At 34.4% G+C, this 26,136-nt stretch overlaps 1 protein-coding gene across 3 annotated transcripts in view; it reads right to left on the bottom strand.

Moving 5' to 3' along the window:
• Window positions 1–26,136, bottom strand: part of FAM172A (family with sequence similarity 172 member A) — a 244,694-nt gene that overhangs the window by 143,831 nt on the left and 74,727 nt on the right. For all 3 annotated transcript variants that reach the window (XM_058168209.1, XM_058168211.1, XM_058168210.1), the window contains one exon: window positions 20,750–20,968. In XM_058168209.1, the coding sequence (XP_058024192.1) occupies window positions 20,750–20,968 (219 nt within the window). The remainder of the gene's footprint in view (window positions 1–20,749; window positions 20,969–26,136) is intronic.

Below are 26,136 nucleotides of genomic sequence, written 5' to 3'. Positions count from 1 at the left end.
GCAACACACAGTGCTCACATCAATACAATCATCACTATAAACCACTTGCATTTAGTGGTGAATTTTAATTGGAGAGATTCCTTCAACAGTCAAAACCCAATCATAGGGAATTGCTTATAGCACACTGATGAAACCTCACAGCAGGATTTCATTGCACAAACACTAGCACTACAGGACAAACAACAGCACTTCTCACAGCAAGTTGCTGCCAACTAAACTGAAAGAACAGATATTAAAGAATATATCATAGCAGTTAGTGGTTGGAAGCATTACTTTTCATTTTCATTCAGTCCTCCTAAATAAATAGATTAATATGACTTTGGGAGGAATATTATTCATTCATGTAATTAATATGAACATCCACTTCAAGTTCATAACTGGGTAATGGACAATAGTTTAAAAACAGCATAAAAAATAAAATCAGGCAATGCCAACATGCATATAAACCACAGTCAAGGTAAAAAAACAAACTGATCATTAGCCGAACCTCCTAACCTTCAGGCCTAGTTACAAAACCATCTCTTTATGTCTTGTAAAAGGCCAACATGCTTGGGCCTAAGCAGGCTCCATAACAGAAAAGGCTCTCATCCCGAGTCCTACCAGATGGCAATGCCTAATAGATGGGACCTAGCTCCTCTTCTGCCAGACCAAATGGGAAGGTAGACATAACCTTATAGACATAACTGTGAAGAAGCAGCCCTCAAATAACTAGGGCCCCTACCATGAAGGGCTTTTTATATTACAAAAAGCACCCTGAACTGAATCTAGAAGCATACTGATAAGTACAGCTTGCAAAGCAAAGATGTAACGTGCTGACTGAAGAGCACACGACTGCTCGGGTACTGCATTCTGTACCGACTGTAATTGACAGATGCTCTTTGAAGACAGCCCCACGTAAATTGTACTATTTCATTCAGATTCAAAAATGTCAACATTACATATTAAAAATTATAAACTCTAGTTCCATTTTGTATGAGGTTTGGTAAAAAAGCATATTCTTCTACAGCAGAAATATAGTGCATGTATAGTCTTGAACTGATAATGATATATTTTATCTCTACTTTTGAATGCTTTCTATTAAACATAGTGAAAAGAAAGATCAATAGTACTTCCACTAAATGTATTGGGATGTAAACTCTGAGAAATCCCAGCCAGCTTGGTCAATAGCTACACTGGTTGCTAAAGCTTACCACAACCTGGGGAGCAGAAAATTGGAGAATGCTACTTTATTATTTTTGCTCCTGTTTATTATATACTACTAAAAATGGAACTGGATTTAAAATTCTAACAGTGGTACAAATACAACTTTTACTCTCCTATAAAGGAATTGCAGTACAAAGTCCTTAAAAATTAGCTATAAAATGACAGAGATGAAGAAGCTTCTTGTATGAGTAGTGAAACGTCTTCAAAAAGAAAACAAGGCAGTTGCCTCTTGAAAAAGCACCTTTGGGACAACTACGATCTGGATGACTGAGAATCTCCATAGACATCTAGCTATAAAATCTTTTGGTAATAATTTAATTTGTAATTAATATAGTGCCATAATTTACCATAATGTCATTATTACTTGCAGACATAATACAGTAAATAGAAAAGAATAGCACAAGAACTGTAACATCATGAATGAAATCTAGGTATAGCTTTAAGGTGACGTGACATTTTGTAAATTATAAACTTATTATTTATGGGGAGATTGCATAATATGCCACTGTTAAGGTATACCTCATAACAATATATCCTGATAATAGAAAAATAAAAGAGTTCATATATTAAAAAAGGTACCTACTCTAAGATTATCATGATTACAATGTCACACTGTGACCTTGTTGGTGTCTGGCTAATCTAACTTTTTTTTTTAGTGCATTGTTTCAAATCAATAACTAATTAACAAAGTACAAAAGAAGTTGTACTGTTTCTGAGATTTCTTGTTAAAAATGGCTTTTCACTGCACATGGGCAGAAAGGTCGCTTTTATGACATCTTCAAAAGTCTTTCAAGATCCTGCTACTGTCAGATTAAATTACTTTAAGCAAATAATTGTCGTAAGTTAAAACAGAAACACATTTGCTACAGCCAGTTGTCATAATGACATGGTGAGTAGTTGTTTTGATATGAATTTCTTCTACTGACCCCCTATCATATCTTAATTTTTTTGGTTGACCTAACTGGAAGATTGGGAGCAAATCCTCTAACACAGGCAACCATACGTGGAGGGGAAGCCATTATTGGAACTGGATTATATATTAAAGAACAGCTGGAAAGGAATTCCAGAGATACTATAGCAAAATGCTCCAAGAATAGGTAAGAAATTTATTTATTATACACTGTAAAAGTGAAAACTATAATATAAAAAATGCATTCAGCTCAGCCACTGTGATACATTACCTGATCCACAAAATTGTATCATAACTCTATCGTTTATCTTCTATTTAAATGTTTATATATTACAAGGTCAAAGAACACACTGTCCTGATTTTTAGAAGAACAATAACTACAGAAAAGGATCAGAATAAGCACACAAAGGATGAGTGATTAATCTTTTCTCTAATTTAAATTAAATGCTACCTATTCTCCTGAATTTTAAATGAAAATCTCAAAAATGTTGTTGCAGTACACAAATGCTATTTGCAGCAACATCTGTCCCATGTTGTGGAGAATTTTTGTTAAAACAATGTATTTTTATTCATCAGTGTATTTATTCATTAAACATGGATACTACATACTTCTGTCAAAGCCAGCCAACAGCAGCTAACATAAATGAGAAAAATCACATGGTTCTATCAAATAATCCTATCTCTGTTTTAGAGAATATTTATTGAAGTTGCCAAACATTATATTGATAAACAACCTAAAACCAGTGGATTATTTACACACACTGTAATTATAACTTTACACATTTCAGCTTTTTACACTTTCCAAAGAGAAACGCTCTCATCACAGAATTTAGAAGAAATCCTTTTAGAGGAGAAATAATAAACTCTTAGAATTGATAGCCATCCAGAGTTGCTTGCAAGTAGGCAACCATATACCGCAAATGTAATGAATAAAGAAAAGAGAAAGAAAGTATTAAAGGGGGAAGGGAGTCTTTGAGGCTTTGAATGGGTTCTGCAGGACTAAGGGAGAAAAAAAAACCACCTGCAAGGCATTAAGGAAAAACCCTCTCAAATGAACTAAACCATTGTCTTCTGCATCAGTGCTGCTCTTCTCCTCACTTGCTGCATTGTCACCAGTATCTGTGAGAGTCCACACAAGAGGTGACTAGCTGCCTTTCCCTTGCCATGTGCATACACAAAACCCAACTCCTTGCCTGCCACAAATTCTAACAATTTTAACTCTACAAGAGCTATTGTCCTTCCTCTTCACCTACCACACTGCAGACAATGCACATGTATGCATATGTATCCCCCAAGAAGTCTGCTTAATAATCAAGGGGGGGGATCCTGTAAGGGTTATTATTGGCAGATTTATTGATTGAATAAATTTATATGACACCTGACTCTCAAAGATTCAGGATGACTCCTAACAACTAAAACAAGAAAAATAAAAAATAAAGGAAGGGTAAGGGTAAAATGGGAATAAACTCCATTCAGCTGTATGGGATTTAATGAAAACATGTAGGATTGCACTGTTCAGCTACAATGCAAATTTGCACTTCAGAGTAGGATTTTCTCTGGAATAAACTTACATGAAAATTATACTTGTCTGGGAAGGTCGGAAGGCAGCAGAAGATGGATTCTTAAGAGGCTTCAGCCAGGCATTCACAATGGAAAAAACCCAATCTAATTTTACTATGTTAATCCATTATTTGTGACTATATGATTATACTGCATCTTGTTTATATAATCCAGGACATCCACAGTCCTAAATAAGGGATTAATTCTAAGTGACATCCCAAATTGTAATATTCTTGCAGTTTTTCATTTCCACAATATTTAACTGTCATACCCATCTGAGATATACACCTTTCATTATAGGCATATTTCGTTTATTTTGTGTTTTGATTAATAAATGTTTATGTAATGTGAACATTCCAGATAGCGGAACATGGTGACTTGTGTGGTTAGAACACTGGGTTGACAAGCAGCAAGCCTGCGTTCAAGACCTGAATGCTACTATGGGAAGAATGAGTTCCCATAATTTGCTCCTGATCCTGCTAGGGACATTAAAGCATCTCCCAACTGGGTGCCCACCCCCACCCCCGCAACAGTGATGTCTAATTCTTTCAACCTGGAAGTGCCTTCGTGCACAAGTGCAATGTGATTTCAGATATAACCCTTTGGCTACAAATATGAAAAGTTGCAGTCCGCATAACACCAAGTGAAAACAGAAAAAGTGAAAATACCAACATGCTAATTGGGAGATCCATTTTCATACATTTTTGTGAAATTCAAATAAGATAGAAATATCATTTCATTATACAAATTAAGTTTTTGTAATATTTCAACATTTTATTACCAATTTTTTTTAAAATCACTAGTACTTTGCCTCTTGATTGGGGGTTCCAGTATTTTTTTTTAAGTAAGTTTCCACAATCAGAAAAAAATTAAAAACCCCTAATTATAGACTAATCTGAAGAAAATCTCTGACAAAAACATGCAGATTTATATTTGCCCTTTGCAATTTTTTTGATGAGCTGATCAACTTATAATTTTAAAACATTTAATAACCTCAGATGGTGTTGTCTTCTTCTAAATATGTATTCCCTTGCAATCATAGATTGAATCATGCATTGTACAACTCTCAGACTCAATAGTAAATCTTAAACGCTTGATTCTTCATGACTTAGCTTGACTCCTCAGCAAAACTTGGCAGTTCAACTACTTTAGATTGTAAACGAGAATGAAGTCACAATAGCCGATTGCTGACTCATAGCAAGTTTGTTGGTACCATTGTGAATAAAACCAAAATTTAATGAAAAGAGAGATCCTATCTACATTATCTACATTAGAGCAAATCCCACTGAATTCTACCTAGATTAGTTTTAGCAAAATATATCTACAATAATTATACTAACTTTTGATTTGTTCCATAACCAGAATGGCTGGGTTTAGCAGACAGTATCACAATACAAAGCCACAACAGATATAGAATATTTTTTGAAGTCAGAGGATCTAAAATCTGCTTGCTCATTCCAGGCAATGATTTTGTATTAATCAGCCTCTTTGCTGCTGAGAAATCTGGTGAAACATAGCTTGTCTTAAATTTCTGGCAAAAGATTTCAGTGATAACACCATTAAAATGTGGTCACAGTGGGATTAGTCACCCACCAATCAGATTAAGTAGGCTTTGAGAGAAAATTATATAGTCCATAGCAGTGGCTCTTTAGCCCACCCATAATGAATGACACATTAAAGTAATTAATTACTATGAAGGACAAAAATATCCAACTGACTCACCGACTGGACTAAACACAAGCCAGCACAGTCACATATAATGCATTTGGCAGGGATGTAATGAGTTTGGCAGGCTAGATCAGATGGATAGTGAAAGAAGGTTCCAAATAAGGCAGAATCATTCAATTCCATTCTAGCATTAAATTTCTTGCACACAATATATGCTCAGACTCTGAGAATATAATTAAAAAATAAATAATATTTTTTTCCTTAGTGAGATTGAGTTATTATGCAGGAGTTTGTAGTTTCTGTGGAAGAAGGTACACATTGATAAGCAATACTCTGTAACTATTTATCATCTGCAATTATTTCCATCATAGTTTTGGAAAAGTTCAACCACATCAATTTGTACCCTGTAGGAATAAACAATGGGTAACAATATTTGGCAGTGTCATCCTTAATATTAGCTGAAGCATTTAGTCATATGAAGCAAAACCATTAAATTCCATACCTATGGTTCACCAAGTTTCCTTAAATAGAAGACTATCAAATCTGGATATGATTTTTTTAAAGTCCTAGCCCACCACATGGATGTACTACACTGAGTTGCACAATGTTAGTCTGAGAGATCTATCATAAATGCTACTGTCCTTGAGGAGCAAAGGAGATCTACCTTAATATTGGACAGGTTAATTTATTTTATCCTTTTGTTTCCTGCCTCCTTGTTAGTAGGTTTGCTTGGGAAAAGATCATCAATTTGCATTGCTTTGCTAGCTTTGCAGAAATCAAAGAGATGGGATTATTTGGTGAAGCATTTTCTCCATCCTCAATAATGCCAATGTATGCAAGTGCAGCATACATTGTCAATATCAATTTCTTGACATTCACAAGATTGACACCTATTTCTCAGATAGAGAATCAACGTCTTTTGTTTCAAACAGGACTAGATTCCTTCAAACCGTTCCGTTTCTGCTACCTAGGGGCAACATTTTTTCAGTCTAAAACCAAAAGTTGCTAGACCAGAGGCTGAAACAAGGGAAAATTGCTATCTGCTATCAATCTCAGATTTAGAATAGAACTTGTAGAAAGCAGGAAAATCCAGATTACAAAATTGGCACCAAGGAAAACTAAGGAGTACATTAGGTCCAATTTCTTTTCCAATTCTGCTAGTTACTGTTTAACTGGTTTCTGATACTTGCATTCTCTATTCATACTCAATATACTGTACACACTTTTATGGAATTTGGCTCTTCTACATCAGAATGACTTCTACATTAGCAGCACATTTTTCATCTTGAATCTGTTTAGAATGTTTATCTTGTGCTATATAGGTTTTTCGGGAAGATTCCTTTAAACTGTTGTTTGTGAATTTAGCAGTTCTAAATTTTATATCTTTGCCAGTGAACGCTTTAGGTGGCTACTTTAACTTTCTTTTCTACTTTTCAAAAAATAAGATCTGATTTTATAATTAATCTTATTCTCATTGCCTTTCAAAGAGAGAGATGGATTGATTTCTCTGATCTTATACCTCAATGCTTCAAGTACTGAAGATGGTAGTATAGAATTTATTTCAATTTTATTTTTTCTTTTGTATTTGTCCAATAACATGCATAGACCCTATGCACGGTCACTCACGCCCTCGTGACGTCTCATCTGGATTACTGCAATGCTCTCTACATGGGGCTCCCCTTGAAGGGCATCCGGAGGCTGCAGTTAGTCCAGAATGCGGCTGCGCGGGTGATAGAGGGAGCCCCTCGTGGCTCCCGTGTGACACCTATCCTGCGCAGACTGCACTGGCTACCTGTGGCCTTCCAGGTGCGCTTCAAGGTTTTGGTAACCACCTTTAAAGCGCTCCATGGCATAGGGCCGGGTTACTTACGGGACCGCCTACTGCTACCGAATACCTCTCACCGACCCGTGCGCTCTCACAGAGAGGGACTCCTCAGGGTGCCGTCAGCTAGGCAGTGTCGTCTGGCGACACCCAGGGGAAGGGCCTTCTCTGTGGGGGCTCCCACCCTCTGGAACGAACTCCCCCCAGGACTCCGTCAACTTCTGGACCTCCGAACCTTCCGTCGTGAGCTTAAAACACATTTATTCATCTGCGCAGGACTGGATTAGATTTTAAATTTATATTGGTTTTTAATGGGTTTTATTATTTATACTGCTTTTTAATAATTTGGCCTTTTAGAATAAGTTTTTTAATTGTTATTTTAATTTGTATTTATATGTTTTTACTTGCCTGTGAACCGCCCTGAGTCCTTCGGGAGATAGGGCGGTATATAAATGTGATTAATAAATAAATAAATAAATAAAAATAGTTCAAATAGGCTTTATCTCTCTGAGTTCCTAAAGTTAGGGGGAAAAGGTCTCAGGTAAAGATATGCCCATGAAAGACATGAGTAGCAGCAAGCAAAATACCTACTCAGGAGGTGATAGTGAAGATAATGTATATCCAGACGATTTATAGATCAGAAAATTTGAGATCTCTAACTTTTCAACCTATGGGCTCAAACCTATTATTACATGGTAATTATGGTGGGATCATTTGGACACTACAGGATAATAGGACCCCTAACAAAACTGATGGTGGTCGCCATTTTGCCCCGTTTAAAACATTTTTCATCCTATTATCCATATTACTATCTATATTACTATCTGAAATATTCCTTTGTTGTGTATGACATAGTTCCTCTTTTGATTTAGAAGTTGATTTAGTCTGTTAATTGCCAAAAGAAAGATTTTACAATCACAATCTGTGTTATGTCATTCTATGGATAATTTCTAGCATTTTTCAATTGTCATTTCTCTCATTCTAATTGGGCAGTTTTCTGGAATAGCTGTTGTTCAAAACTGATCAGTTTTTCTTTTATGAATAGGATTTCAAATTAGATACAGGTAATCATAGACTTAAGATTGATTGCTTAGTGACTGCCTGAAATTATGACAGAACCCCCATGGATACTTACAACCCGGTTCCAAAGTTCTGATGGCCACCCCTATGGTCAAATAACATGTTGGCTGCTTAACAGCCAGCCCACATCTATGTCTGTTTGCAATGTTCTGCAGTCATGTGACCATGTTTTACAACATATTTGCTGAAAATTGACATTTACTTATGGTTTTTGGAAAAAATGGCCCATAGTGAAGAAAGGGTTCACTTTATGATGGCAGCATTCATTTGATGACCACTGCAAAAAAAGAGGTTGTAAATTCAGGTTGGTCATGTGTGTGACTCATTTTATGACTATTATGATTTATGACTATAATAGGCAGACTTCATTGTGGTCGTAAATTGAGGACTACCTGTATGCCCATTATGCACAAGACACAGCAAAGGCAAAGCTACTAATGGTAGCTTAATAAACAGTCTTATGTGAGTTTGCAAACTTTGAGAATTTGCTGTGTTGTGAGCTTAGGTGTTTCTCAATTTCTCTAAATGTAGTCCTAAGAAAGTATATAGTACAGGATCTTTTAAAATATGCCAGATTTTCATTCTGATATAATCATATTCCCTTCCAGTCAATATTCAGTTACTGGTTTGCATCTTGACTGCGCAAGTGGAAAAGGTTGACCTCATTCTTATTTGCATTTGCTATAAATTATTTGACAGCAAAATAGGTGGTCAGGTTTTCTTATGCTACTGGTAGTAACTTATTGTTCTGGATAAATTCCTCTGTCAGCATAGATGAAACTGTTGTGTTCTGATGTTCGTCCAGGGATGAAATACTCCTGGTTCGGACCGGCTAGCCCAATCCGGTAGCGATGGCGGTGGGTGGTTCAGAGAACCGGTAGCAAAAATCCCTGCCCCTGCCCCCTGCCTCTGCTGAGCCACACCATCATCAGAGGTTTGGTTTTTTTTACTTTTAAAGTAAAAAAGTTTTAAAGTTAAAAAAAGCCTTTGATGATCCCACGGCTCAGCTGAGATCTTTGGAGCCTGTAAACTCTTTTTTTAAATAACCTCTTTGGCCGAAGAGGTTGTAAAAAAAAAGGCTTTAAAAGGCTCCCCTGGTAATTCCAGCTGAGTTCCTCATCACCAGAACCTTAAAAAACATGTTTTCTACAAGCTCTTCAGCAGAAGAGCTTGTGAAAACAATTATTTTAAGAGGTTCTAGGCTGCTATGAGGGAACTTCTGCTGGGATCGTCAGAGGAGCTTTTAAAATCTTTTTTTCCTCTGGCGATCCCAGATGAGTTGCCTGATCATCACAGGCTTTTAAAATTTTTAACAGCCCCCACTTACAAGAGCCCTCACCCATGCCCCCTCCTCACTTACCTATAATTACTGCTCCTTTCAGGCTGGCAAAGCCATGCTTACTTCAGCTACTGTAATCAGTTGCATCAGCTAGCAACTGAATCTGCCTGCCTAAAATCCATCTCCTTGTGAGCAACTGAATCTGCCTGCTTTGCTGGCTGAGGAACTCTGGGAGTTGAAGTCCACAAACCTTAAAGTTACTAAGGTTGGAGACCCGATCTAAATAAATAAATAATAAAATAATAAAATACTATACTACTAAATACTAAATTTTAATAAAATACTAAAATAAAATAAAATTACTGCAGGTTCTAGTCCCACCAGGCCCAAGGTTGACTCAGCCTTCCATCCTTTATGTAAAATGTAGGTAAAATGAGGACCCAGATTGTTGGGGGCAATAAGTTGACTTTATATATAAATATACAAATAGGATGAAGACTATTGCTAACATAGTGTAAGCCACCCTGAGTCTTCAGAGAAGGGCAGGATATAAATGCAAATAAAAAATAAATAAATAAAATAAAATATTTGTGCAGCTTTCTGAGATTTGGTGTGTTTCTGTAGTGTTTCACTCTAACTACACAAACACACAAAATCTCACAAAGCTGTATGTGGCATTTTGTGTGGGTGTGAGTCAGTTGTATTGTGTTGTGTGTGTAAAGTGTGAAAGTGTGAGGTTCCTGCTTGTTGCAGGGGCCATTTTGGATGAAGTGTAGCTGCTTTTACATTGTGTGTGAGTCAGTTGTGTTGTGTTGTGTTGTGTGTGTGTAAAGTGTGAAAGTTGGTTTTTGGTACCTCTTATTGTTTGGTATACTTTGTTTATTGTTTTTATTTATTGTTATTGGCCATGCCCACCCAATCATCTGACCACCAAGCCATGCCCACAATTAAGCCACGACCACAGAACAGGTAGGGAAAATTTTAGATTTCACCTCTGTGTTGGTCATTCATATTAAGGTTAAAGAGGGGCTGCACCAGCACACTTTCTTTTTGTAATAAATTTTTCTGAATATACTATCAGTCACATTTCTCCCTAAGATGTGGTTAGAAACAGTGTGTATGAGTGGCATAAGAGAGAGTCAATTTCAATAATGCTACAAAACACAACTGTCTACAAGCCTTATTTTTATCCCTCTTGGTTGAACATACAGGAACCTATTTTTTTGTATCCAGTCCAAAGTTCTCAGTGTGTACAGAAGGAAAAAGACAGATTTTGTATGCTTAATGGCATCATATAGCTCCATCATTAAAAACAATTTTAATATATTATTAATATAATATATTAATCAAGTAATTCTGCTGATTAGTATTTTATTTCATTTAATTTTTTTGGTAATTTTTGGGGGGGATTTGCAAGCAGTATTGCTGCTTAAATGACTGTTACATTGTGATAGTGTTCAAAATTATTTGAGTTCAACTTTCTAATAATCTAATAATTTACAGTTGTGAACTATGTCTACAATCTCAATCAATTCCTGTCATGTCCCACATTGTTCTTTAACAGAACAGCTGCAGGCTCCTCTGTGTACAGATATATTTTTCATAAACAAATTGGCTTTTTATCAAATATATGCAATATATATACAGGCTAGTAAGCTATAAGACCCTGGACTTCATCCTTCAGCCTCTTGCTATACATTCCCCAAGTAGAATTTTATAGGTTTTCATATTTCTCTGGATATGTTTTTATGTCCACCTAAAACTCTGCCAAGAAAATTTGTCATATACTTTTTTTGAACCTGAACCAATATCAAGAAGATATTATCTTTAATGTCATTGTGGCATAAACAGCAATAGAATGATATTGGGAATGTCAACTGAATCTAAGAGTATCTTGCTGTTTGGTGATGAAGTACTATTATTGATGAAGATAAAATCCAGAATGTAGCCTTGTTTCCACTGATTTTTGTTATAAGAATGTTAAAAAATAAGGTAAAAAAAAGGTGAAAAAGTAACTCTGCAACCAATACTCATGCTTATTACCTTCGTAGGTCTGAAAAGGAAAGCAAAGCTGAAGTAAAATCACAGTAGTGTTTTCATTTAGCAACCACTTTGCTTAATAAGTTGCCCCTCCCCCCGAAAAACCCCCCACCAAAAACAAAAACACCAACGTTCATGACTATCAGGATTGTCGTGTCGACTTTCCTTCTTGGGCACCATGAGACACTTCATAAATATCCATTTTGCTTTTGGTAAACTGTTTCTATATAACTTCAAAACGTACTGTATGTTTCTCAAATTCCAGTTAAATGTAGTAAAATTTGTCATGAAAATATTCTGGAATACATCCCAAACTATGAGAAATGAAGTCCTACCATTGAGTAACAATTGGTTGAAAATCAAATTAGCAATTAAATTTCTTAATTTGATAAGATAGCCAGGTTATAAATCAGGGTTGTCAAGCTCAATTTCTTTCAGGGCCGTATCAGGGTTGTGGTTGACCTCCAGGGGCCAAGTGGGCATGGCCCATCTCCTTCCTGTTTCCCTGCCTTCCTCCTTCTCGTTCCCATCTCGTTCCTTCATCTGCACTTAGGAAGGAAGTGCTGCTGGTGCCCGTGCTTACCACAGCTGTGGCTTTCCTATGCAGGATGGGGTGGGGGTAGTCCCAGTGAAAGTGAAGCTGCACGGGCTGCAAGGCTGAGCTGGCAAGCAGGTCATGGAGGTGCTGGTGATGGTCGCAGCACTAATCTATAACTTGAAGGTGGCCATTCGGCTTGGAACATGGTGAGCCTTATATCCACGAGCCAGCCCTGGAGCCAGCTTGGCATGCGCACAGGAGGCGGCAAATGCCCAAGGGGCAGGGCTGAGGTAATTGAGCAGTTCCTTGCCAGCTCCAGGACTGCCACGAGGATATAAGGCTCATCACATTCTGGCCTGGATGGCCATCATCAAGTTATAGATTAGTGCCTAGCTGTCCTGGGCAGGGGCTCAGGTGCCAGTCCTTTGCTGTCTCCAGGGCAGCTCCACGGGCCAGATCTTGCAACATTGCGGGCTGGATTTGGCCCACGGGCTTTGAGTTTGACACCCCTGTTATAAATAAACTCAAGCCCCTACCCTCAAAGAAGATAAAAACTGAGGAAAAATTAAGAAAAAAGTAAAGGCAAATATAAGCTATTTTGTGCCTAAAGAACATTGCAGGAATTGGGTCTAGTTTAATGAAAAAACAAGACTGGGGTGACATGATAGCAGTGTTCCAATACCTAAGCGCCTGCTACAAAGAAGAAGGGGTCAATCTATTATTCAAAGTATCTGAAGGCAGGATAAGAAACAATGGATGGAAACAATGGATGTCTCAAGGAGACATCCAATGTAGAACTAAGAAGGAATTTCCTGAAGTTAGAACAATTAATCAGTGGAACAACTTGCATCCAGAAGTTGTGGGTACTCCAACACTGGAGGTTTTTAAGAAAAGATCAGACAACTATTTGTTTGAAATGGTATAGGGTTTCTGCCTGAGCAGAGGGTTAGACTAAAAGACCTACAAGGTCCCTTCCAAACCTGTTATTCTGGAAAACAAAGATCAAGCAGAGATGGACAATTCTCAGTATTTTATCAACCTTTAGAGTTGGTAGAAGAAAGAGATAACATAACATAACATAATAACAGAGTTGGAAGGGACCTTGGAGGTCTTCTAGTCCAACCTCCTGCCCAGGCAGGAAACCCTATACCATTTCAGACAAATGGTTATCCAACATGATAGACATTCCCTTACAAAGACTGTTGTAAATAAAAAAAATTGTGAAACACGTAGTTATATATCAACTTAACAGTTGTCATTTAATACAAATCTTAAAACTCAGAGTAGTTTTATATCTTTTATTTAATTGGTACAGTAGTTTGTTAAATTTCAGTATAAAATCCTGCTAAGTAGGGGGCATTTTTGCCATTCTAAATTGAAGTAGTAATGATATATTATAGCTCAAACATGTTCCTCCAATGAAGCAAATTCTCCATTTCCTATTATTAAATTATCACTATTCCAATGGTTGGATATCATATCACTACACACACATTCTAAATATCGACCACACTTTTGATTAGTTTACTTTCAATATTTAAAACATGAAATATTAAAACAAAAAATATTAAAAATATTTAGAACATGAAAAAAATATTTTACTACATATTCTGAATGTGTTTAAGCTAGAACCTTAATTGAGTTATGGTGTAATTTTATTCCACCAGTGCCATCTATTGGGGAAGTGTAATGGATTATATATTTCCAAAGTTCTGAAATGAATTTCAGTAAAACTAAACAGGGAAACTCCCTTGTAGGCACAAATGCATAATAAAGTCAAAAAACAGTGGAGCATTTTCAAAACAGCCTATTTTTTTAAATCTGAAGAAACCTAGGCCATTTGTTACAGTATTTAAATCCCAAAGACATACATATAAAATATACAGAAAACATTAAATAAATGTGTAGGCAACAGAATTATTTATTAACACAAAACTGTAAATAAATAGGCTTATTTATTCAGGATTTCTGTTGGTGAATAAATAATATCAGAATTTTTTCATTCTTTAAGAACCTGGTGTCCTGAACGGCAATTTACAATGAAACATGGCTTTTGTAAATAATTTTAGGTTGGGAATTGTAGGAATTGTACTTCCGTACATTTAGGTATTATCGGGTAGAAGAAGATTATTTTGCAATAGCCAATGGATCGGTATCCATTGATAGATGTCTGCCTCCACAGATCTAAATTTAACTGCTATAACTTGTGTTCTTTCAGTAATCCTGGGGGAAATATAACAAGATGAATCTCAAGTAGATTGTTTTAAATGAAAACAAATTTCATTATCACTTATGTAAAAAAGCTATATGATGAGGGTCAACTAAAGTAATACAGTCACTGTGAACAACTATTTAAGTGATCAATTTAAATGAAAAGAGGAAAAAGAGGATTAAAAGTTTTCCTAAGAAAACTTTCCTAAGCAATGTAATTTAGAGCCAAGAAAATGCCTGTAAGCAAGTATAAAGATGTAAATATCCGCAAGTTACCCAAAAATGAAGCCACAGATTTCTAAGCTTGACAGAGAACTGGGAAATAGGAAACTCTGAGTGGCAGCTTTCTATTTATTTCCAATATGATAAGCCATCTTTGGTTTAAGTGGTCTCACAGGATTAAAACCCATATTGTCTTCACAAAGTAATTACAAAATGTGAGAGATGGGGGATAGTAAAGCATTCTAAAATAAAAACAGATTATTATTATAAGTGAATAGCTATGCAATTTCTGAATAGTTGGTATTTTTATTTTACATATACTAGTGGCATAGAAACCAAGAGGATTCTTTTAAAAAGAGAACCCTGAAGATTAACTAATTAAATTTTGTTCCTCAATTTGTTGTGATAATAAATAGATATGTCATCATTTACAAAGTTACTGAATTTATATTAATTTGTGTCAAACTGCCAGTGAGGAAATGTCAATAATTTTATTCAATGATCATAATTTTGATATCAAGTTATGTGGCTATTATCTTTTTATGGTCTTTTTCAAGGGAAAGTCTACATTGCATTTTGAAATGTATTTCAATTTATAGATTTTCCTGGAGATAATACATTTTTAATGATTAAGATGTAGGGCTAGGATTAAGGAAACCCAAGTTCAAATTCACCTTCAGCCCTGAATCCTGTTCACTGGTTGATTTTGGGTCAGGTACTCTCAGTTTATTTTTTGGGGAAAAACTGGTAGAGGAATTGCAATGCTGACAGCTAGGGGAAATATAGATAGAAATCTAACAAATGAAGCAAGTATGCAACAAATATTTCTATATACCACCTTGCACTCAAGGCAGCTATAAGGGGTTGTGATGGTGCAGTGGTTAAAGATGCTGAGTTTATCAGCTGCAAAGCTGACAGCCGAGGTATGAGACCCAAGGGCTGCACAACGATCCCTCTTGGTGTGTAGTAAGACACTGAAGATGTGGCTTTATGCTTGAATATGGGACCCCAGGTATAAGACCATGCCCATCTGGTTATCCTAAGTGTTGGTTTTTATAACCTTCTGGCTGTTATGGGTTTTTCTTTTTATGTTTCTTTTTATTTTTTATTTTCTTAGCCACCCAGAGTCATTCGAGATGGCGGTCATGTATCAGGTAGGTAGGTAAGTAGGTAAACAGACAGATTTCATAATATCTAAGCATCCCTCCAGCCATTAGTAACCTTACTATGGAAAAATAAAACCTTACATACTTTCTTAAAAATCAAGAAAGTTAGGGACAAGTCATGGCCTATTGGGTTATTTTGTTTCAGAGAAATTTCTTCACTAGATTCCTCGATGTCTTCAACAATGGCAAAGTTTCTAATATACTGCCTTCATTGGAAAAGTTCTTAAATTTTTGGGGAAATATTCAGAGAAATATCTACCTTGAAAATAGCCAATGTTGAGCTATATAACACAGACAAACATCAGAAACTGACCACAGGAAATATTTTATGAGATTTGGTATTGTTTTATAAAATGTTTTATAAAATTTGTCAAATTTGAATTCCACAGAAGTCATGAATCCTGGATTTTGGATACATTCTGAAAGTTAGCCCATTTGAGGTAGTTTGGTTCAAAAATTGTTGCTCTACAATGTACCATTGTACCCTGTAAACAGGAGAGTTTTAGTAATATGTAGAACAGCTAGCAGTTTATGACTTAATCTAATACTGCATTTGGTCCTCCTTCTGAATTGTCTTCAAAGTCTATCTGTGAGTTAAAAAGGACATTAATTATTCCTGGTCCTCAAAGACCCGTAATAGGCAACATCCAAGACCCAGTTGGCCATAGCTCTACCTTCATTTGTCAATAAATAAACAGTATATATCTGGCTAATTAAATGAAATAGTTACATCAATATATTGTGTGAATGTGATAAACAAAGGCACCTCTATAATTATGGAACAAAATATTATGTTGCTGCCCTGAGCAAAACCTAATTTTATCGAACAATTTAAGAAGCATTATGGACTTCTGAGATGCAACCGTTTCATTTTGCAGGTTTTTGCTGTTGTCACCTTTAGTTTACAAAGAGATTTTTCTTGACTGCCGCCCCCCGCCCAGTGCTTTTACATTAATCAGTATTTCATTTATCAATATACCAAGAAAAAGGATATTTATTTTATTCACATAAAAACTACAATTATTTAATTCCTGATCAAGCATATAACCAGCAAGTAGAAAATGAAGGAAAATAACTTCCAAACTTGTTGGCAAGGTCTCAGCAAAATTTTCTAGATGCTTGGTATGGCATGGGTTGGCTCTAGGCTTTTAGTCAGCTTAAGGCTCTCCAACACAAGTGTGGCTAAATGCAAATCTTTACAAACTCTAGAAATAAGCTCCTTATGCAGTAGATATATATTTTTATCATGAAGTTCCAATACTTTACTAATACCCACTACAGTTTAATTTTGGCACTTCTTTATCTCATCTTTCTCACATTTTATTTTCCCCCTGAAATTGATTATCACCTATCTGTCATGAAAAACTCATCTCTCAAATTAAACTCTACAATAATCTTTTACCAGTTTCCTTAATTTAATTTAATTTTTGTTTCTTCCATATTTACTACATGTTTAAAGCTCAATTTAAGCAGTCTTCCAAGAATGTAGTTCATTTAATGCTTTGAAGAAGAATTTTTTGTGTGTGCTAACATGCTTTAAGAATTGACTTCTCTGAATGAATTGCACAATCCCATTCTCTATCAATATGTTTGTTTTAAAGTCACATTTAAGATGTGTCTACAACAATTTTGAAAAGAATGCTATCGTTCTAGGAATTAGCTTTGGTTTGTCAAGAACACATTATGCCAAATTAGCTTAATTTCTTTTCATGACAGAATTGACTGATTTGGTAAACTAAGGGAATGCTATGAATGTAATACGCCTTGATCTCAATAAAAAAAATTGGCAGGCTGCTCACATGTTTAAAAGAAGAGATTGGACAACCATTTGTCTGAAATGGTATAGGGTTTCTGCCTGAACAAGGACTCAGGGCGGTGTACAGCCAATATTAAAATACACATAACACTATGATATAAGTTGGGCCATTTCCAACAAGTAATATTAACAATCACAGGTCAAGTGTATTGGTGCAGAGATGTTGAGAACTGGCTTAATGGCAATGTACATCAGAAGGTGACAAAGCTGATGTTATAGGCTATAAGACAGCAGCTAAAATGTCTAACATGTCTTCAGCTGCCTAAATGCTAACATGAATCAATTTAAATCATGGAAAATAATTATCCTGTGCTGGTTAGGACTTATGACAATGTGGTGGATTTTGGATTTATGACTATATGGTGGATTCCAGGTACAACACTTTGACAGGGAAGTAGCAACAGCAATAGCACTTAGACTTATATACCACTTTACAGCCCTCTCTAAGCGGTTTACAGAGACAGCATGGTGCCCCCAACAATTTGTGTCCCCATTTTACCCACCTCAGAAAGATGGAAGGCTGAGTCAACCTTGTAGAAAATATTGTGGAGAACAACGTTCAGAGGATTAATACCAGAATAAGGTATTTAAAACCACGCTTAGGAGGAATGATTAATGGATATGGACATCTTGCAAAAGAACTAGCTAAGAATAGATATGAGAGCAGTCTACAGATAATAAAAAGGCTTCAAGACTTTTGGCTTGCCTGGGTTGCATGGAGTGAAGAATTATCTTGGACTGCATATAAAATATATAATATAGATAATGTATATAAATATGCATAATGTTAAAAGTTTATAATCTTGTGGGGTCATATTACTAGTTGTCCAGGGTTGCATGCTGTCCTGAAGTCATGAATTGGATATGTCTTTCTAATATTCTATGAAGGTTTGTGCCTAAAATTATTTTACATTTGTAAATGCCTGAACAATAAATCTATTACTAAATAAAACCTGTATTAGAACTAAAGAAAAAAATATTAAACAGCATCATTCAATGGTTTAATAATTTGATAAAATTCTTCTTATAAATTCTAATATACCCTTGGTGGACACTGCAGTTTCTAAAGAACCTCCAAAGCAGATATTGACGGCAAAGGAAATACAGTAGGAGTAAGAATAAGAAAGTGCATGCTATGTAGTATTTTGACAATAAATGTTATATTTAAACCTTGATTACAATACAAAAAAACTATGTTAGCTGATCCTTGAGCTATAAGTTTTAACGCTGATTCACTTTTTTAAAAGTATTTTTGAGAGAGAGGAGGGTTAGAAATCTGCTATTTGCCACAAAAGTAATTTCTTAAAAGGAGAGAAAGAGAGAGAATGAGCACAACCTTTTGATCTAAGAAAATCTTCACATTGCCTCACGTTCGGCAATGAATAAAAACATTAAGTGTTTACTAAATTGGGTTCTATGTGAATGGGAGAGATGTTCTCCAAAATGTGCAGCAGCAACCTCTTGTGGTCTGAATAAAGCAATGTATCCGTAAGAACAGGAATGAATATGAATATATTACTTGTATAATATCTCAGTTAAAACATCACATGTGAAATATTTTTCTTGTATAGAAAATATCTGAAGTAGGTGTTTGCTTCACTAACATAGAATTTTATGAACTTTTTCTTTGGCTACTAAACGCAGTTGGCAGATATTTCAAACAAAATATCTTAGCACAGAATATATAAGGAATCTTTTCTACCATATTGTGTCAGATGAAGTTTATTGCAAGGACCAAATCTCTTCAACAAGTTGTAGTATACGGTGCATTGGCAAAGTACATTATGTCATAGTTTAAAAAGAGTTACGATTTGAAACAATAAGTACTTTGATCATTCAAGCTTTGCTCTTAAAGCTTTAGAAGGTATATGTTATCTGTTATTTATACTCTTTTCACAGAAAGTTTTGCTAGATACATTAGTATACTGTAGCGTAATGGTTGTAAATATGATTATGAAATTTTATTAATATGAAATTCTGAATAATGAACATGAAAGCTGCTAAGTGTGTACAGTTAGAAAGCAGCTTTTTCTCACATGAGACTAATCTTTGAACTGCCTTGTCATATAAACATATACTAACTAACATACATTATTTTTCTTTTCTTTTTTCTAACTATTATACCAGTAAGTTTGTGGGACATGCCCAACTCTTAGGTTGATATTTATCTAGTAGGAATTGACAGAAATTAGCAATTGTTTAATATCTACTAAATATATCACCTATTCTCGGCAGGCCTAATACTATAGAAAATTGCTTCTGGCAAATTTACAAAGCCCCCAACGGTCCTTTCAAAAAACGAAAGCTTCTCTAAGAATAGAATTGACTAGTGAATAATTTATTATATAATGCGTTTGTCAAAAATAGAAGAAAGAAAAATTTTCCAATTATTTTTAAATGCAAATATTGCATTCTTGGGCTTTTTCTCCAATCCTCATTCATCCATTCCTAGAAATATTGTCTCCATTTAAAAAAATATGCACTGTAAAATTAACCACTAAGCTATATTAGCTCAATACATTACTTCATCCTGTGTAATAATTAACACATGTCAAAACTTTAAAGATTATCTCCTCCCTCCCAATTGACATTGTTCAACAACTACCCAATGGTAAAGAATTCTGAACATATAATGTATCATTCGAATATAAAGCAGAATGTGTCAAAGCACGAATAATATTATTTGTACCTCTGAAGAATTAAAAATTCTTGGGTGGCATTGATACAACAATCCTATGCAGCTAGTATTACAAATTGCAAAGGTTCATTGATTAAGAAAAGGCAAGGCCAAAGGACAGAATTTCTTCACTGCTTTGTTCTTAAACGATTCTGACTTAAACATTTATTAAGCTATTAGTAACTATCTTTATCTTTCTTCAGACATGCCTAAATGGAAACAATATATTACAAGTCAATGATATAATCTTATAAGATGAAAATCAGCATTTTGTCCACTGTGTTATTAGTTTACCAGACAAATAAATTAAAATATAGAGATTTATGTTACTCTATTCCCCCAAAAACATATTCCCATAATACTTTGCAAAGTTGTAAACAAAGCTATGTTTTAAAAGATTTTTAAATAGACATGTCTACTTAAAAAACCATTATATACACTATATTTCACATCACTATTTTAACACATTTTAAAACATAATTAAAAGTGCAAATAAGTAAAAACAAAACTGTTTTCTGTTCTTCAATATCAAAACAAAAGAAAGAAGACCAACTTACTCTAATATAGACTTGTGTCGTTTCCTTTTCTTTTTGTGGATTTCGGTACTTCTCATAGAAGTCTCGTCGCTTCTTTGTATCTTTTGGAATTTTATCTTTTCTCTCTTTTTTTTCTGCAGGTTCATCTGAGCTATCTGGAGACGGCTGTTGTTGAGCTTTTGTCTTTTCAACCTCAATATAGTTCTCATTCGGATTCAGTACTATAACTCCATAGCCTTCCTGTTCCAGATGAAAAGGGGGGGGGAGATTTATTGGTTCAAATGTACTGATTAAAGTGATTTTCATAGCAATGATAAAGAAAGTAGTAGCTGAAATTTTTTATCTTTGTGTCCAAATTTACAATGACCACTTTTATTTATGTTCATCAAGAAATTGTGAAACGGCTTCCTCCACACTGGATTCCAAAATTACCAACTTGATGCTTAATTAATAAAAAACTGTTACATGTAAGTTGCTTAAATACTATTGATTGCAAAAGGATTTAGCAAACTTCAGAGATTAAACCATTAAACATTTGTTCAATTAAAAACTGATAGCAGCAATAACAATGAATCCATTTCAATTGTGATTATTTGATACTGTTTTGAACATAATAAATTAGTTACAAGTTCAGACTTAAGAACTTTTATTGGAATTAAAAATTTACTTAAAGGCTTCAGACAAAGGAAAAATATTAGATTCTTCTCAGAGAATATAAATTATAAATCAATAAGAAATGTAAAGGGATAAGATCTAAAATTTGAGATATTTTGTTTGCATCAAAGAAAATAATCCTCATTAAAGAAAGTAAGAGAAGTCAAATTCACATAAACCAAATCCAGTTGTTAACATTATTTCAAAAAAATTTTATAACTTTTTGGGAGAAAAAACATACTAAAATACATGTCTATCTACTTAAAATAAAATCTTCACTTGAATAAAAGAAGTCCACCTATGTAGATGATCAATGCTAAGTAAATCTTTGACAATAACAAAAGATACTTTATTTGGTGTTGCTTTATTCTAATCTGTGTAGCTATTCAAAAACCTTGTAATGCATTGTGATAACTGTCAGGTAGACAGATTGTCACTTGGTGCTTTTCTACAGTTGGACACACTCGACTAGCTATTAAAATCACATTTGAAGAAAGTTCTTACTCTTCCTTGTGCCTGTACAAGTTTTCACGCCCTTCTCAAATTTCTACTATACCTTCTCCTCCCACCAAAACTAAGTTAAAGAACACTGTTGCACTCTGTTAAGCAGGGTGAATTAGAGGCATTCAGTTCACTGTCTATGGTATAAGGGAACATGGTAAAAAGGTCACCATAGGTCAAAGAGAAAATTGCCGCCTTCTAGATTCTGTACCATGAGTAAGTGATCTCCTGTCATTTTTTCTTCCTGTCATTTTTTCCTCCAGTTTTCTCCTCAGCACAAAACCCATATATTACACTGTGTGCTTTTACAAAAGATTAATGTATTAATTAATATTATACTAGTTTCCGTATTAAAAAACTCAATTGAAATTTATATTAAAATGAGGATTGGGAGTTTAAAAATAATAATAATAAATACATTGAAAAACAGATTCCTGCCTTCATGATTACTACCATAATAACAAAACTTTCTGAAGAGACTTTCTTGCTGTTTTAACTAATTGCTCCCCAACCCTAAAAAAAACTTGTACATTGTGCATTCAGTGTCTTGGTTTGCTGGTCCCGTTTGTGACTTGATTTTTTTTTCTTCTTCTTTGAAGATGGGCCTTATATTGATTCATGTTATGTTCTATACAATGCAAGATGTAAAATTCATGTATTTGTTATTATTTTACAGGTATTAGTGAAACTGAAACCACGTTCATTTTTTGCTACTCTCAAAAAAACCACAGATACACATAAATCATCAAAGAAGTAAAATTTGTCTAAGTTATTGATTATGTAACTGAAAATTACATGACTCATTTGTCCAATTTTATGAGGACATAATGTCAATTTTTCACAGACACATCAACAGATGAAAAATGAATCCATTTAAAAATCTCAACTACATAAATAAATTAAAGGATTTTTACCAATTAAGTTTAAATAGCACAAGCCATCCTTTGGCATGAGTAAAAACTTTTTTTAATATACTGTATTTATTAAAGGAAAGATATAATTAAAATAGAAATATTTCAGGAATCTATATAAGAAGTTTTATGGGTATTTTTAAAAAGTGCATTATGATCCTTGTTCTACTTAAGAGAAAGTTGACATTATGTCATACTCTTTTCCTCATTTGTCTTCAGTCACTTCCCCTAAATAATATGAGGAAAAATAGGCACAAGAAAGAATATAATGAATAATAGACAATACTTAAACAGATGAAAGGAGGTAGAAATACAATATAATATATATAACTGGAATGGAATTTAACCTCTATCAATGTTGCTAAAATGAGACCAACCTAGCATTATCATAAATTAATATGACCTTTTGTTTCCTTTTCACCTTAAAAAGATTAAGATGTTTTTAAAATTGATCAGAATGTATTTAAATTTTAACCTGCAGTCTTTATTAATGAGACTTTTAAAATGAACTAAATTTTAATGTCAAAATGACAGGCAACTAATTTTGGCACATCATCAATACATACAGAATGTAGAAACCAACTTAAACAAAGATTTAAGCAGTCACAATCTATACATCACATCCACACATCTATACTTTGTTAAAAATAATCCTTAAAATCTGTAACATACATTTTACAAAATTAAACCATACAACTGATACGATTTATAACATTCACTTTCTCAGATGGGCATGCCTATTTAACTCTGTATCAATTAATTAATAATTTCTCTTTAAAATAAATGGTATAATTGAAATACTAAATGTGAAAAATATATCTGAAATTAAATACATCTACAATATAATACATTACTCATTTTTTTAATTAAATGTTTTCAGAGAGGTGTAGAATAAGCATTCAGCTATGTGTACAATGCATTATTCAACAAGTTTCAAGTTCATCTGCACAAACAAGTTAGGAAAAAATAAATGAGACAGTTTATAAGTAGTCTCTACTAAAGTTACTAAAGTTAGTCTTTAATAAATTTTGAGTCCTAACTCAAAATTATCAATTATCAATTGGATAACCAATTTTATATCATTCAACCATTCCAAAAACCAATCCACTAAGATTATACTATATATTATAACATTATAACTTTATGATTCCAAAATCTACTTGATTTTGCTAACAAGTTAAACTTCTTGTCAATTATTTCAGAAACCATTTAAAGGATGGACTTCATTTCCAATCTTGTACATCTGCTTATTTATTCATATTGATTAAATTACAAGCAAGCTTAGAGAAATGTTGAAAAGTACTTATAATACCAAGACTTTCTGTATCATAGATCACAGGAAATTCATGAGTGTGCTTGGTAGTAAAATATGGAATCAATAAGGAAAAAACCCTAATAACATCTTCTATGGGATCCTTCCACTACTGTGTACAGATACATAACTCACATAGAATAAAATAAAGACAGCAACAGCAAAAATATTTGAGATATATTCTGGGACACAAGAAGGCTCTTGTGTCTGCTGAAATGAATAATGAGCTATAAGCGTTCAGCACAGCATATTAATCCACTAGCCTAGCCTGCTGTATATGATCAGAGAGGTCAGAGCCTAGAGTGGAATATGTTGATCTATATGTCTATCTTTCTAGCTTGTAAGTAAAAATGTGTAACACATAATTTTCTTGAGCTTTATCAATCTGATTTTTAAAAAAAACTATTTAAAACACTTGAAGCAGAATCAACTGCAGGGAAAGGAATCCTAGGAGTTTAGATCAGTAACCTAGATCTATATATGTTTAAAATGGTCATAGGAATGACTATTTGTTGTTTTTAAAGATGTATGATCTGTTTATTTCTGATCTTTTTCATGAGAAGAGTACCTATGTGTCACTGTTGCAACAACCTAGATGCAACAGTAGGATGAGGTCATGACAACCAATCAGAAGTCACTAGTGAAGCGTAAAAGTAAACATAGCTGTTGGAGATGCAGCTCAGCTTGAAAAATGCCCCCTCCATTATTTGAGCAATTTTCTCAAGACGTGACCTGAGACTGAAATGCCTAAAATGTCAGTTGACTTCTTTTTGTATTTTCACCCAATGTGCATTTTGGCAACTGCACCCTGCTAACACTTTGTAATATTTTCATCCCAGTTACACCACATCTCTTAGACTCCTGCATTCCACTGCTGTGTCCAAGTGTATAAAAATGCTATATTACTGCCAAACTTCATATTGCTCCACAAAGTTTCCAACCTAAAATAGTTCATCAACTTAGGCAAGAAAAGAAAACATGCCACAAAAAGTTTTTAGGAGACCACCTGTTGTCTATTATTTTTACATAGCACTTACTCATAAATCATAACACAGGGTAATTAATCAAGCTGTCAAAGAAAAGGTCAAAGGTTACACAGGGGAGTCAGAAGGTCATTCATGGGCTGATAGAGGTCAGGGTCACACCACATTCCTCATTATCAAGTTGGGATGAGAGACGACTCAAGCAAACAAAAGTGAAAGCAGATGGAGAAGTGAGTGGATAAAAAAGAAAGAAAACTTCACAAACAAAAAGAAAAGTGAAAGAAGAGTGTCAGCTGCCTTCAAATAAAGCACAGAATAGAACCAAAACACACTGGAATCTACTCAGAAATGTTCTATGTAACATAAAGAAACTATATTTTCATTTTTTAAAAAAATATCATATAATTTAGATGTTTTAATGGAAATAAACAGCATCACTACATGTTTTGATTATTTCATACAAATATCCAACAATCACAAGCAAATCAGTTAAAGAAATTATGTTGAACATTTCCCCACCTCCATTTTCTGGGTATAGCCTATAGAATCATAATAAAATCTTTGTATTTGTATAAAAAATAGTATTGAAATTATACTCTTCAAAACCACAAATGTTCATTAACACAAAGCATCATAAAAGTCCTTCTGGATGACACAAGAGTTATAAAATATTCTATCATTACACTGACCTGAATTAGATGCAGAATAGTGTGCAAAATTAGCTGTCACCCTTTCCTCAAAATCTTTGCTAATCTCATTTTGAATGTTTGCAGCTTTATCAACACATGCATCAATGTCAGCTCCTTGGTTACTGAACCGCAGTACTTGGAAGAAGATATAATTAAAATGTTTTGGCACAGAAAAGGTGAAATTGTATCTTCCCGTATTCCCCAAGGACTCTGTAAAACATGTAGGATATATTGACAAACACACACCCTTGTCTAGAGCCCTGACATTCCAGGTCACCAACTGCTATTTATTTCAGAACATTTGCACTTACCCATACAATCACCTGCTGTGTTACTAACTTTTAATGGCTGTTGAAAA

Source organism: Ahaetulla prasina, chromosome 2, assembly GCF_028640845.1.
Source record: "Ahaetulla prasina isolate Xishuangbanna chromosome 2, ASM2864084v1, whole genome shotgun sequence".
In the NCBI taxonomy this organism is placed as follows: domain Eukaryota; kingdom Metazoa; phylum Chordata; class Lepidosauria; order Squamata; family Colubridae; genus Ahaetulla; species Ahaetulla prasina.
This window is presented reverse-complemented; position numbering and strand designations above follow the sequence as displayed.